General features: G+C 42.1%; 1 protein-coding gene across 1 annotated transcript; it reads left to right on the forward strand.

Annotated features, from left to right (window-relative positions):
* The first annotated feature begins 656 nt into the window (after positions 1-656).
* On the forward strand, positions 657-11,504 carry mcoln1b (mucolipin TRP cation channel 1b). Its single transcript, XM_030407631.1, has 13 exons — positions 657-878; positions 1,758-2,002; positions 2,162-2,323; positions 3,980-4,136; positions 4,675-4,756; positions 4,857-4,953; positions 5,189-5,288; positions 5,412-5,518; positions 6,566-6,715; positions 6,801-6,902; positions 7,043-7,165; positions 8,563-8,769; positions 9,146-11,504. Exons 1-13 carry the CDS (start codon positions 836-838, stop codon positions 9,278-9,280), a joined length of 1,710 nt encoding a protein of 569 aa, XP_030263491.1. The 5' UTR covers positions 657-835; the 3' UTR covers positions 9,281-11,504.
* Positions 11,505-15,203: the final 3,699 nt, after the last annotated feature.

Below are 15,203 nucleotides of genomic sequence, written 5' to 3' on the forward strand. Positions count from 1 at the left end.
TTGACTGATCATTAACCAGGCTGATTATCAGATTCAATACTCAGCATTCTTCTGATAAATCAGTGTTGTTTATGTTTTAATCTGGTCGGCTATAAACTCATAAAGTGGCTCTGATGCAGCATGCAGTGTGCATAGTAGCGCTATAGCTATCAAGTAAATGTAGTGGAGTAAAAAGGACAATATACACCTCAGAAATATGCGGTAGAGTGGAAATATAAAGCTACAGAAAGTGGAAATACTTGAGTAAAGTACCTCAAAATTGCACTTAAGTATGGCACCGCATGTTTTTACTGGGGGTTATACGCCAGGCTAGCTGTTTCCCCCTGTTTCCAGTCTTTGTGCTAAGCTAGGCTAAGTGGCCACACAGTAATGAGTGTGATGAGTGTTCTCCTCTGACTGTCAATAGGCACCTATCTCCCAAAATATCAGTGACCTCAGTTTATTTACAATGGTTTTCTATGGCCCTGCTCATAATGTGCTTATTGTACTTATTATTATTGATGTCACTGTTTTTTGTTGTTGTTTTTTTTGTCTGTTGAATAAAACTGTAATAAAAAACAATGCAACAATGACATGTGAGTCTGAGTCAACGCCAGATATCTGCTCCAGATCTGACATGATCGGTGTTCAGCTCGTGCTCTCCTAGCAACACAACAAAGGCGCTGGTCACGTGATGACGTCACACGCCTACCAGGAAGCTGCGATGTGTTTACCTATGTGTCATCCAAACACTTGCGACACGGTGCGAGCAGCCTTTTATGCCCGACGGGCTTTAACAGAATGAGTCCAGTCACAGCTCCGGTAATGTCCATCATCCCGGCCTGATCCCATCAACATGGCGTCTTCGAGTTACACCTGCATCCAGGACAGCGCCACAGGTTTGTCAATACACCATCCGTGGTCCTCTGCGCGGCTTCATGGCGACTATCAATCTGTGCTCTGCTCTCTACGTTCATTAATGCTGTTGTGACATCTCAGCTGGAGTCTGTCTGTTCGTCTCTAATAGGAGGCTGCGATTATGACAAGATGTGATTTATATCCTGAGATTTATATCCAAAGGAAAAGGTTTAATATCAACATTACGTAGATTCAACTGCCGCTGCTGCATTCCATTGTTACTTGCTGCGCAGGTTCCACTCTAAGCAACATTCTCAAGCTCATCACATTTGCACCGACACAGGTGAATCCAAGCTTAAAGGGACAGATCAGAGGTGAGGTCATAAAGTGTTGAACCAGTGGTGAATCTGATCAGTGGTCCAAAACCCAAAGATTTTTAATCAACTGTAATGTAGGATGAGGAGAAGCAGCAAGTATTTGGTATTTTTGTTTTTAAAATTATGAATCAGCAGGCAAAACAGCTGCAGATTTACAAATCCATTGTTAATTTTTGAATAGGAGATGCTATTAAGCAGTAATATAATCCAATATAGATCCCCAGAGGGGAAACACAGTTCTTACATTAACACAGTACGGATAGAGCAACTTAAAGGGAGTAATTAAATATGTATACAATAGATACTATACAAGAGCAATTAAACTCCAAATGCAAAGATTACCCACAAGTGTGTTTTCTAGCTTGACTCCTGAATTAAACATCATCATATCTCAGCCTCTTCTGCTTTGATTTGGACTGATTTAAAAAAAAAAAAAAACTTATGCAAAGTTTTCTCAAGTGCCTTGTAATCAAATTACCACAGCTGACAATTACAAAGGTTAATCTCCTGTCTACAATCACTGTTTCTCTTTGTATTTCTCAGAGAAGGACAGGCTCCTCTCCTCCGTGGCCTCCTATGGGTCCCGAGAACTTCTCGGGGTCGGGACCCCCCGTCCCACTTGTCTGGTGGGCTCTGAGCCCGAGGAGAAGCAGGAGGAGGAGGAGGAGGCCCTGAGGAGGAAGCTCAAGTACTTCTTCATGAGCCCTTGTGACAAGTACCACGCCAAGGGGCGGAAGCCTTTCAAGCTGGGCCTGCAGCTGCTCAAGATCATCATCGTGACTGTGCAGGTGGATACGGCCTTTAAGCACCATTTAGATCAGATACATCAGATAACATGATGCACACTGGAGCCCAAGAACAGCATGTTTGTTTTATTCTATTCTAAGTCATAGTAATATTCTGCGATTGTCGAAGCTAATGGTCTTGTCCCCGACTCTTCCTCTCAGTTGGTGCTGTTCGGACTGAGCAACCAGATGGTGGTGACGTTCAAAGAGGAGAACACGGCCGCGTTCAAACACCTTTTCCTGAAGGGTTATCAGGACAACGCTCCTCAGGCCGTTCACACGCAGAAGGAGCTGTACAGCCACATCCACTTTGCCATAGACCAGGTAGCCCAATGATAAGTACATACAGTATTTTAATCATAAACCAAAGTACTAGATGAGAGAAAATGTATGAATAAGGTTACAGTTAATCCCTATATATAGGGATAAAGATCCTCCGCTCTAGACTCTACGACTCATAACAAACCATACAACAAAGAAAGAAATACCATAATATACATACATAAAAAAAATCTTAATCTTAAATGATTATGAATTTTTGAAAAGAGTTAAAAGGGAAATCTGTAAGAATTAGCCTGTCAAATACATACTTAAAACAAATAGAGGGCATGCTGACTGCTGCTAACTGTAGCTGCCATTAGCTGGTTAGTTCATTTAGCCATGCAGCCAGCGTTATGGACTGTTGATTATTTTAGTTCATTTAAAAAAAATGTTTTAGTTTTTTAATTAATATTCTCACATATAACTATGGGACTGAGCTACATGCCGAAGTATCCTTGAGCAAGATACTGAACCCCAGAATTGCTCCTGATGTGCAGTTGGCACCCTGTAGGGCAGCCACTGCCATCAGTAAGGGTCCTGCAATGAGCTGGCGACTCGTTCAGGGTGTACCCTGGCCTTCGCCCATAAGTCAAACTGGATTTGGCCCCAGTAAGCCCCGCAACCCCCCACGGGGGGATAAAAAGCGGCAACATCCCGCAACCCTGAAGGAAAAGCGGAAAAGAAAACGAACGAACGAACATATAACTAAAGGAGCACAAAGTGTAAAGAAATGTATTTTATATTTAGTGAAACACTTCCCTCTAAACTGTATTATTCCACAAGCGGCTGTTATAATATGTTCTGTGACGCTTATAGACCTCAATTATATCTCCTCTTTGTTTCCTGTATACAGGAGTTGGTAGTTGGTTATCTCTCTCAGACAGGAAATTGGTTAAGCATCTCTTCTTTGAACCTTATCAATTTTTTGTACCCCAGTATGAGGTTGCATATTAAAGATGAATGATGATGTAGTACATGTTTAGATATTTCATACGGTGTCTTATCTCGAATAACACAAAACACAAATCTGAAATGAGACATTGCTGTTAAAGGAGCAATACATAAGATTGCTGTCTCCCAAATTCGTACTGCAAGTAAGTAAATATCCCTAAAGTAACTGCTAACTGCTGCTAACTGTTGCTGCCATTAGCTAGTTAGCTCAGTTAGCGGCGCAGCTAGCATTGTGGACTGTGAGCTTGGAGAGGCATTACAAGAAAGGACTGGCTAGGGTTAGTTTGTTAGCATGCAGACTTAAGTAAATATCTGTGCAATACAATACATTGATGTCTTTCACCTAATGTAAAACTAATAATCCTTCACATTCTTGTTTTTAATGTTAGTTAACTTTTGAATGTTTGAAGCTAAAATTCTTACATAATGCACCTTTAAGTTTCTTATAAATCTCACGATATCGAGAGAGCCACAGAGGAAATTCACCTACATTATACTGGAGTGGATGCAGAAACAAAAAATTGTGGATAAGTGAAACATTTGGGTGAAATTACTCTTTAAAGAGGAGCCCTAGCATTTGTTTCAGATCAGAGTTTCAGTGTGGTTTAAAAGGTTTGTCCACCCTGCGAAGAGGAAATGATACCTGAGATGAGCGCCATTAAATGGTTTTTCGTTTTTCATTGTGATTCTCTCCACTTTCCCTTCCAGTACATGGCTCTACCTCAGATTGCGCTGGGACGGTATGCATACGTGTTGGGCGTCGGTGAAAACGGAAGTGCGCTTTCCCTCTGCCAGAGGTACTACAGGAGGGGAACCATTGACCCCGTCAACGACACCTTTGACATAGACCCCCACGTTATCAACGGTAGGGCGACTTCCTGTCCCCCGCGTGTATTTTCTCCCTGTTGTTCAGAAAATTCCTCCCTGGGGAATTTGACATTAAAACCAGCAGCCTTGTTGTTTATTCATTTCACTTTTTGTTTTGGGCCCTCAAGGGAACGAGTGTGTCAGTGAGTCATTGTGTTGCTGCTCCACATATGTCAAGAGGTGCCCCGCAACTGTGCCCTACTTACAAAGGGCTGGAAATAGTTCCTATCTCAAAAAACACAACACAAAAGCTTTTTTTTTTCAATACACTTTAGTAGCAATGCGCTATCTTCTGCTTTGGGAAAGGCTTTATTTGCATACACCTGCCGATTTGGCAGCGATGGCTCTCAGCAAAATATAGTAAGGCAAATAAAAAAAAAAATCTCAAAGAGAACGAGTCTGCATTTAAAAGCTTTGAAAAAGCGTGGTGTCCACACTTCCCGTGATGTGGAAAAAGATGCTTTTGTGCGCTTTTAAAACTTCCTCATTTGTTATTTTTTTACTTCCTCTAATGCTATTTTCTGTTTTATTTCCAGATTGTATCGGGCTGAATCCACCGACTTACAGTTCTGCTCCAGGAAATAGTGACTACAAGAATTTCACTCTCAAGTTTTACAAGTCAGATGATATCATGAATGTTCTCCATCATTTAAAAGGTCACTTTTCTTTTTCTTTCTTTTTCACGCTGATTTCTCTGTGTGTCTGTTTTCCTCTCCAGGCTGATCAATGTCACAGTTGACTTTCAGCTGAAGGCCATCAACATTCAGACCATCATAAACAATGAAATCCCTGACTGCTACACTTTTGCTATCACGGTGAGCCGTCTCCTCTAGTATTGAACTCCCTGCATCACAGTACAGCACAGGTAGAAATATGTCATAATTCAGCCACACTTTATCGCAAATGCTTTTTTTTTTTTTGCAAGTTTTATGTTAAAATGAGCAAAACACTGAGGTGAAAATTGTTTAACTTTAAAGTGATTACTTTAAATTGTAAAGATTTCCATACACACGGGTTGCATGTATTTACCCTGTTTCTCGTTGCGATCAGATCGTCATGGATAACATGGCACACAGCGGTAAAGTTAAAATCAGTCTGCAGAACCAGGCCTCCATAAAGGAGTGCAAGGACCCCAACGTGTCTGGACACGGTGAGTGCTGGATGAGCTTGTATGGACACATTCACCCATCTGACTCTGAATATCAGCGGATTTATCCGTAATATTTTTTTCAACGACCTTTGTTTCTCCATCATCTGCCTCCACCGGTCTCAGCGGAGAACTATGCCCGGGAGTTCTTTGATCTGCTGGTGGCGTTCGTCTGCCTGCTGTCCCTGCTGCTGTGTGGGCGCTCCATCGTCAGAGGCATCTTCCTGCAGCATGTGAGGCAGCACACCAAACCTTGATATATCTGTGTTGTGAGGAGGCTGTTCTGCTTGGTGACAGTAAAATTTCAACCTTGCACATACGATTCCCTTTGATGAACACAATCAGACTGTGCTCAATATATTTTGTTGATTTCAAACACGCAGAATTAGATTATTTTTCTTTGAAAACTTGCTTTAATAAGCTGCAAACTGCTCCACAAAGAAAGCTAATTATTATTATTATTATTATTATTTTATTACAGTTCTTCTGTTTTGATCACAGTCAGGCAACGAGGCTGCAGTCTGGCAATTTAGTCATGAAGGAGCGCGTCGCCCAGCGCAACAGAATGACTCAGTGTCAGGCTGTGGTTACGGATAATACTTTGATGTTGAACTAATTCATTGTTAGTTTTGGTCTTTTTATAGGATTTGTTGATGTGAAAATATCACCAGACTTAATCTCTAGGGAAGCGGTTCCCAGACCGAGGGCGTGGAGACACTGCTGGAAGGGTGTGAACATCGACAACCGACCTAAAATTGCATGACCATGATTCATGTGGTGACAAACAAACAAACAAAAAAAAGTGTTCCGACGAGAGCAGGGCTGACTCTCTAGCCTCTTGCGTTTCGGTAAAATTCAACTTGGCACGCTTTATTTGCAGTTTCCCCAGAATTGTTAATGATTGATAGAGAGCTTGAAGGAGTGCATGACGGAAAAAGGATTTAAGGAGGGCTGTTTTCAGACATCTCCTCGAACATGTCTGAAACAACTTGATTATCATGTTGAGTTCACTAACCACTCTACAGGAAGTATGTGACAGCACTCTGATGAAAATGCGCGAAACAGTTTGACACGCCACCACAGTGTAAAACCACAGCCTGTTATCTCCGCACTGCCATGTTTGTTAAGACTCAAAAGATGAGGTATAACACGTCGGTGATGTGCTTTTATGTCCATCTTTTTATTTAAATTTTTACGCAAATTCAGACAGAACATAACACAGCCATCTTATACCACTATATACTTCCATCTTATTTGATCGTCTTTCTTCTCCTTATCAGGAGTACGTGCAGTTTTTCAAACACAAACTTGGCCGCAGTGTGAGCTGGGGAGACAGGATGGAGTTCATCAACGGCTGGTATCTCCTGCTCATCGTCAGCGACATGTTCACCATTATAGGCAGCTTCATCAAAATTGGGATCGAGTCCAAGGTAACGTGACGCACAGAGAGTGATCGTCTCTGGTTGACGAGTTCTCTCTTGAAGAGTAAATAATGATGTCACCGTTGTGATGCAGAATTTGTCATCGTACGACATATGTGGGATCCTGCTGGGAACCTCCACTCTGCTGGTGTGGGTGGGAGTCATCCGCTACCTCAGCTTCTTTCAGAAATACAATGTAGGCAAAACACACACACACACACACACACATATATAGATATGAGTGGAAAGGATCTTTTTTCTTCATTCTGTTGTGTGTCTGCACCACTACTCTTCAATATATTCTGCTCATTTCCTCCCTCTCCCCTCATCTCACAGATCTTAATTGTGACTCTAAGAGCTGCCTTCCCAAACGTGATCCGCTTCTGCTGCTGTGCAGCTGCCATTTATTTGGGATACTGCTTCTGTGGATGGATTGTGCTCGGGCCCTATCATGCCAAGGTACTGTACACTCACTCTGCAGTGTCTCTAACCAGGAATGAGCTGGCATGACTCATCCAGACCACATGAATATGTCAGAACGGCCTTATTATCATTAAATGTCCTTCAGCTTATCATCTTTGTAGCTATCTATAATTAATGAGAATAACATTAACATTTATTAAATATGAATCATGACAACACAGGAATATTATTATCATTCATTACTTTAGCTTCCTATGCCAGTGTCCTGTGTCCTGATAGAATGAGAGAAATCTGTGCAAAAAATATGACAATGAAACATTTAAATTAAAGGGGACAATTAAACAAATTGAACACTCAAATGCAAATTATTTATAAAAGTTTGATTTCATAAAGATTAATGCTAAAATTGGCAGTTAAAAGCCTTGCTACAAATTAAAGGGGTACTATAGTGATTTAGTATCGCACTTCCAGGAAAGACAATGAAACATAAGTGACTAAATTAGAGATTTAATTAGAAATAGTCCAAATTGTAGCTGCAGAAGCCAACATATCCTGACCTGTAGTTCATTCTATGGGTCAAACAATGAGATTTAAAGGTGCTGGGAGGGTGATTTAGTTATTTTTGGGCAAACACAGGTCAGCTGTTTTCACAAATTGCTCGTAACTAAGCTTACTGAGCCTGCAAGGCTTCAAATGTTAGCAACTTTGGCTAGTCTTTTAGCAAAGTAAAGTTGTTATGTAAACAGTGACTTGAAAGTAATAGTGCTTTCCTTTTACCTCGGAGGTCGGACGTAAGTGTCAAGTCTGAGTCGACTGCGTTTCAGTGCAACAAGTTGGGGAAAAAAGTCATTCTAGTCAGGTTAGCCATTGTTAGCCACTGCTAGCTATGCGGTCATGCTGTATTTTGCCCATACAAACATTAAACCAACATGTCCACAGATAGGAGTTGGTCAGTACCGCATGTAAGACTGATAAAATGAGACACAAATAAGACAGACGTTCCAATAAAAAGTATATTGTACAGCTTTCACAGCTTATGATGTGCAGAGCAGCCATCTTGGATTTTGTGGTGTGTGTTAGCCATCTACCCTCCTCTCTACGTATCAACTCCGCTAGCACCGTGTAACAGTAAGTTACAGGTGACCACGTGAGTAACAACTAAAAACAGAGGACGTATTGCTCTTAAAAAAAATCCCCCAGTAAATCAGTTCCACCTGCAAACAAGAAACGAGAACACTTCCCCTCTGTGTTTATATGAAAGTGCTGCCATCTTAACTCTTAGCAAGAATGCAGATTATCCCAAAATGTTTGAACTGTTCCGATAACATAAAGAAAAAGCTTGGGCCTCTTTCCTCCGTGTCATGTCCTCATTTAAGTACTGCATTAATACCAGTAATGTACCAGGATTTCAGTAATGTGTGTTGTGTGTACAGTTCCGCTCCCTGTCCATGGTGTCCGAGTGCCTCTTCTCTCTGATCAACGGAGACGACATGTTTGTAACGTTCGCCGAGATGGAGCAAAGCGGCACGCTGGTGTGGATCTTCAGCCAGATCTACCTTTACACCTTTATCTCGCTGTTCATCTACATGGTGCTGTCCCTCTTCATCGCGCTCATCACCGGAGCCTACGACACCATTATGGTATGGTTTCATTTAGTTACCCTCTTGTCTTTTTTAGCCAGTGGACATCATCATTTATACGTTTTCCAATAATTGGCTGAGGCATAATGTTTATTTTGATGATCAATTAATTAATCATTTACTCTGTGAAATGTCAAAAAATTTTGAGGCACAAAATGACATCTTAAAATTGCATATTTTGTCCAACCCAAACTTTTTTTTAGCTGCTAAGTTAACTGTACTGTGAGCCTCTTGTTTCTTTCCTCTTGTTAAAATAATGAACTGAGCTCCTTTTTCTGAACAGTAGAAAAGAAAGATGGATTAAAGGAGGAAAAGTAGCTTTGGCATGTCAGCACGCTAACAGGAACATTTTGAACTTTGTCTTGTCCTCCCACAGGCCCAAACACAGGAGCAGGTACGCGTCACTGATTTGCACGCATTCATCGCAGAGTGCACGGACACACCCAACTCTGGCAAGTTCCGAGGGCCCGAGGGGTCGTCGTGTTCCTTCCTCTGCTGCTTTGACTGCTGAGGAGGAGGAGGAGGAAGTGGATGCACAGAGGGAGTAAGCAGCTAGTGTGTGCATGTGAGTATGCGTGTGTGTGTGTGTGTGTGTGTGTCTGTGTGTGAGAGACTGCAAGGGACTCTTCATCTCTCTTTAAAGCACCATATTTCCACTCCAGTGACAGCCGCCTGCAATTGCACTCCTTCTTCCAAATACCCAGCAGGGACGATAAATGCCTTGAGATTGCACAGTCTGACCTTGGACCAAATTGTCCTCTGTAGTCTTGTGTTTGAATTGTTGCATTTAAATTTGTGCTGGAACGGTAGAATGCACTGCACAGCCACAAGCCCAATTACCTGCTTCGGTTTTTTTTTTGCTGTATGAATAATTTATTGTCTCTTTCTGAAATGTCAGTTTGTTTGGGCTTTGATGACTAGACACGTAAAGCCAGTAAACATATTCATTGCCGCAGACTGGACACAGCCTCCACTAAGTAAAATGGACTCAGATTTTCACTTCACTGACCCACTATGTACAGGGTTTATTATTAATGTTTTATTGTCCACATGGCTACCATGGTGACAGGAGTTTTGTGCCTCTTGATTATGTAAATATATGTACTGTATTTCCTCTGAATCTTCACAGCAGAGGTAGAATAGAGACACAAGACAACGAGGCAAGCTGAAAAAGCATTATTAACTGCTGTATGTATGCATTAGCTTCTGCAATGTTTTTGGTCAAGGCTGTTCATCTACTCCCACTTTAATTCCCCCGCTCCTCGTCCCCTTTGTTCATCATGTCCTCCTCTGAGGGCGATGATGGCTGCGCCAGGAAGGACGAGCCCTGCAGCCAGTTAGTCATCAATATGTATGAACTGTTACTGTTGTAGAGAGCCAGGTGACTGTGCGGGCTAATGCGCTACGTGTCAGAGCCTTTTTACTGTGTGTTTTTTAAGTGATCCATGCAAGGCTGTAAAATAATATTTATTTGCTGTCAATTAGGATGTCTGTGTCTGCCATTGACGAAAAAGACAGAATTTTAGCTATGTTGCATAGGTGAAAAAAGACGGCCTGGATAATTTCCTTTAATGTCCTGATCCGAACAGTACGATCATACGTGACACCAAGATTATTGGATAATTGGTTTTTGTTTTTGTTTATTTTTTTTACAGCAGGGATCTGATTTAATTATTTGAGAATGACCTCATGCCTTTAGAGGCACATACAGCTGAGTATCATCAGTGTAACAGTAAAGATATAATTTGTCCAAGAGATGAAATATAAAGAGAGAAAAAGCAGAGGTATGATAACAGAGCCCTGTGGTACTCCATGTTATTCATGTTTTTTCTCCCCTCACAGGGATACAAGATTTTTACTGTAAGGTCAAAAAGTCAGATGCCTGTCTTTGGTCAACTCAACAAATATGTCGTCACTGTGTTTTGCTTTGTACTGTAGGGTTTTAAAAATCCGTATTTTATTAAATGTGTCAGACTTGACACTGTCACTGCACTGACACTGAAGCTGTTTTAAAGGGTGATTGCTCTTTTTTTTTTTGGTTTTCTCTGTGAAAGAGCTAGGGCATCTCTATAAACCAGCAGTTCTTCTCAGTTACTCTTTGTAAAGAAAAAAATGTAATATCACTGTTGATACATAGATGTACTGAAGTGGTAATGTCATTCCAGCATGCAGTGTGGAGGCAAATGAAGGTCACAGTTTAATGGAAGAGGGGTTTTCACTGCACAGCATTTCTAACAGGATTAAAAGGGTACTTTTTTTATTGCTTACTGACATTTTAACTTAATCGGTATTGTTTACAATGACAAAATGTGTTTTCTTTTAATGAATGTTTATTTAAAGTTACTCATATGCACTTAATGAAGACTTACTGTATGTACAGTTTGATTTGAATGTGTAACATGGGAGTCGTATATAGCACAAGGGAACAAAGCACTGTATATGTAATGCATCGGTTACTGGTCTCCTGACACTTATGAGAAGGTTATTTAATGCTCCTTTGATTTAATGGTTACAGAGTTATTGCTCACTACATTTGTTTACATTTATTTTGTATTGCTGTATTATTTATGTTTATGTTTTAAGAGGGAAGTGATAGCTAAAAGGCAAATTTTCAGTGTCTGTGTAAGAGGAACATGTACAGGTTTTTACTCTCATTTGTATTGAGTCTTTTCTGTGAAGAAGTCGCTTTCTGAATGAAATGACACGTCTGCAAAATAAACTGGAAAGACTCTGGACTCGTTGGCCTTCATTGTTGAGATAAATATAGAGCATAAATGCCAGGCCAGTGTTCTGCTCTCAATGTTTTTTATGTTTTCCTTCCCACAGCAGATGAATATCGTGTGTACAGTTTTATTGATCAGCTGCCTCAAATTTGTGATGCAAAATTCAGTTACCTACAACATTATCAATACAATAACTAATAGTGTTATTAAGCATCGCGTTGTTACATTTTCCCAGATTTACTCTCAAAACTAGTTTAAACATGCTTTTTATTAATAACCTTGTTGCACCAAAATACTGAGAAAAGTCATGACGTCGTGAAATGAAAACGACCAAGACTGACACACTTCTGACATTTGCTTATCAACTCCAAACACAAAGTGCAGTCAAGTCTTTGACCTGATGGTGGTGCGCGATGAAAAGTGAAACCAAAATGTATGAAGGGACATTTAAGACATTTCACTCCAAATCATTAATGTCATTTTAATAGCTGTGAAAGAAGTAAAGGTTATTAAGTTAATTAAGGTGCATCATCTGGGAACTATGAATACTGCTGTTAAAATCCAGTAAATATTGAGATATTTCACTGAATAAATAAGTACTCTTACCTGCTGGTGGCGCTAAAGGATAAAGTCAGGGGACCCACAAATACAGAGGGCATCATCCTCTGGAGACCATTAATGTATATACAAATGTATTTTTTTTTTAACAACATTTTACACAATGTATGTAAACGTATGTATCTTTATGATGATCAAGTCATGTTATATGTCAAATACTGTGGGATGTGGGAGTAATCCATGAGGCCAGTCCAAGTTGTACTCTGCAGTGAACTCTGTGTGTGTGTTGGGACTGGCTGCTATAACAAATGATATGTGGACATAACACAAAGCTTGGACTGCATGGAGCTGATGAGCCGCTCATGTGTTGTGGCATACTGACTACCACCAGTAGAGGGAGAGAGCAGGCTCTGTCTGCAGCAACCAACCAATCATAGGAAAATCTATACAGTCCAGAAGCAATAAAGAAATGATAAGGGGTCTAATACACAGGAGGAGGAGAGGAGGGGCGACACGTTGGGAAAGGGAGGGGTTTGTTGCATTCATTTAAGATTTTTTTTAAATGCTGAGAGTATAAGTAAGTAGTTAACCTTCAAGTCTGCCATTAGTACAAACAACATCTCAGCATGAGGTAAATGGACGTCGAGTCAGGCTGTGGCAGCAAAGAAAAACGCACTGAAGACGGAAATTGACAAAATGAAGAGCATACGTAACAGACACAGATCTAGATGTGCACGTTCACTCGTCTTAGTGCTGCGGAGTGGCACGGCTGTCCGATATCCTTAGTACCTGCATGCATTATTTACTCAAGGATGCTACCAGGGCAGAGACGAAGCACTTAGAATCAGACTGACAGGAACTGGCCGGCCTGTTCTGAACATTATCAGGTTTCAGGGCGAAGCTGATTAAACAGGCCGATAGTGAGAACACAAAGCATGTCAGAGGCTTTCCCATCCTCGTTAAGTGCATTTACAGGGCAACTCAGACATGCATCCTCGATGAGATGGAACCCAATGCTATTTATCTGCATTTTCATGAAGCTCGTCATTATAGTCTTTACCGTACGTGCACACTTTGCCTTGCTTACGCACTGCGGAACATACATGATATATGATAAGGGGTCCGCTAATGAGGTTCACTCACTACTCTGCCTGTGCATCCTTCTTCTTCACATGTTGCCTGTCGGTGAGTGCGGCAGCATTCTGCATGTTAATGATATGCTGTGCTGGCACGTTGAGCTCTTCAGGGAATCCATGCTGTGCACAGAGAGCAGCAGCTGCACCCGCATGTGCTAACCTGTATCTGCCCGGTATTCAGTCACACACACCCCATTGGCGAGGTAATGGTATTAGCGTTATTACAGTGAGTGTTATGCAGGGTAGTAACTCTTATGCGTTATGAAGCCACTTGTGTTAAGAGGGAGTTTCATTTGTGCATGTCTCCATAAAAAGATGGCGACTGTGTCTGATGTGATGGGTGTGTCTCTCGGTGCCAGCTGCTTTCTTGTGTGGCTTGGCTCACGAGCAGAAGATTCAGTACCCTGCGCAATCTGACTGTACAGGCCGGAATACGCGAAAGAAAACGATCTGCTATCTGTTTGAATAACCCACGTGTTGTGTAAGAGTTTGTCAAAGGTAGGAGACCTCCTGACTGGAGGCCAGGTTCTGGGGCTTGAGTGAACGCCAGGCCTTTTGTGCTCCGGCTGCCCCAGCTGGACGGCGGGCCGGGGGGAAAAAACAATGAGATAAATAACACGGGAACTGTGCAGCGGGGTACACAGCCCTGCCCCTTCCTGTCTCCGCTGCCGCACACCACTGCCTGTGTGAAAAAAAACACCTTCCTCTCTTTGTTGTGCCTGGCCGACCATGCCAATACGTCCATCAGCTTCGAGCCAGGAGGCATCAACGCCCCCCCCCACCCCAGAGTCCCCACCCTCTTCCTGGTCCCCTTCCATGTCTTGGACACACCTGAACACATACTGTACAATTACACAATTAAATCCATACACAGCTACAGTATGTGGGTCATCGTCAACAACATTCAGTCTGAGCAACTGCTCGGACAACTCGACTAAACCTGCGGAAAATTCTGTGGGTAAGGCTTTGACCTTTATGATTCAACATCAAGACAAGACAAGCGGCAATGATGGCCAGCGCAGCAACCTTAGGCCTTATTCACGGGAGCGCAAACTGAATTTCCTGTTGAAATCTGACACAGAAACATAAAGACAGACCAAGGGATGACATGTTTTTATGCCACTGGGTGCACATGTAGCGTATGTTTTTGTGCCGCACACTTCCACCCAGAGCGAAAACGAGCAACGCAGGGCCAAATCTCCCCTCTCCCAGTACTTGGAACGAGAAGAGCAAACCACGGGCGCGACATGAAAAGAAGACCCATCCACAACAGAGCAGTACACAAAAGCCTGGCTCATGCAGACAGGGGCAGGCGGCTGCCGGGAGCTGAGCAGCAGCAGACAGACAGACAGAGAGACAGACAGACAGACAGGCGGCATGCCCACCCAGACAGTCTCTGATGCAAAGCCCTGTTTTTGGTGAGGAGCACGGCACACGGAAAACAAAAGCTTGAAAGCCATGAAACAAGGCCCGTCTGAGAGAAAAAAAAACACACAACACGATCCAAAGGGAGGCGCACTGTATCTGCTGCTCCACGCCATCTTATAATGTCTGGCTGAGATCACCCTTTCCAATCAGTTTAATCCCATTTCAGCTCTGTTCACTCAGGTTGTGACAGACTGAACTCACAGGGAGGTGCACGAATACATTAAACTGCTTCTACTCCTGGCCGTCTTTAAACTCGGTTGCTCGCGAGAAATTTGACTTTTAAGACAAAGAAACAAATTAAAAAGGCTTTCACTTTCACTCGTGTGATATTAATGTGATCGGACCAGAATCAAATTTAAATTAATATTTTTATATTGTTTGAATCAACAGGTCTGAAATGTGTCGAGGGGTTTGAAATTCGCGATGCAACAGTCACATTGAAGGGCAGACAATGCAGGCAACTTGATGCATGTGGGGCAGCAGTAATGCACCGTTAAAGGGTGTGTGTGTGTGTGTGTGTGTGTGTATGTGTGTGTGTGTGTGTGTGTGTGTGTGTTTGTGCAGTGTGTGTGTGCAGTGTGTGTGTGCA

The sequence above is a fragment of the Sparus aurata genome, chromosome 23 (assembly GCF_900880675.1).
Source record: "Sparus aurata chromosome 23, fSpaAur1.1, whole genome shotgun sequence".
Lineage (NCBI taxonomy): Eukaryota > Metazoa > Chordata > Actinopteri > Spariformes > Sparidae > Sparus > Sparus aurata.

Bases quoted from the DNA above. Each gene is read 5' to 3' on its own strand.
- mcoln1b (XM_030407631.1), top strand. From the start codon at position 836: ATGGCGTCTTCGAGTTACACCTGCATCCAGGACAGCGCCACAG. The intron at 5,289-5,411 runs GTGAGTGCTGGA...CACCGGTCTCAG, and splicing joins CCCCAACGTGTCTGGACACG to CGGAGAACTATGCCCGGGAG. The intron at 6,716-6,800 runs GTAACGTGACGC...GTTGTGATGCAG, and splicing joins AAATTGGGATCGAGTCCAAG to AATTTGTCATCGTACGACAT.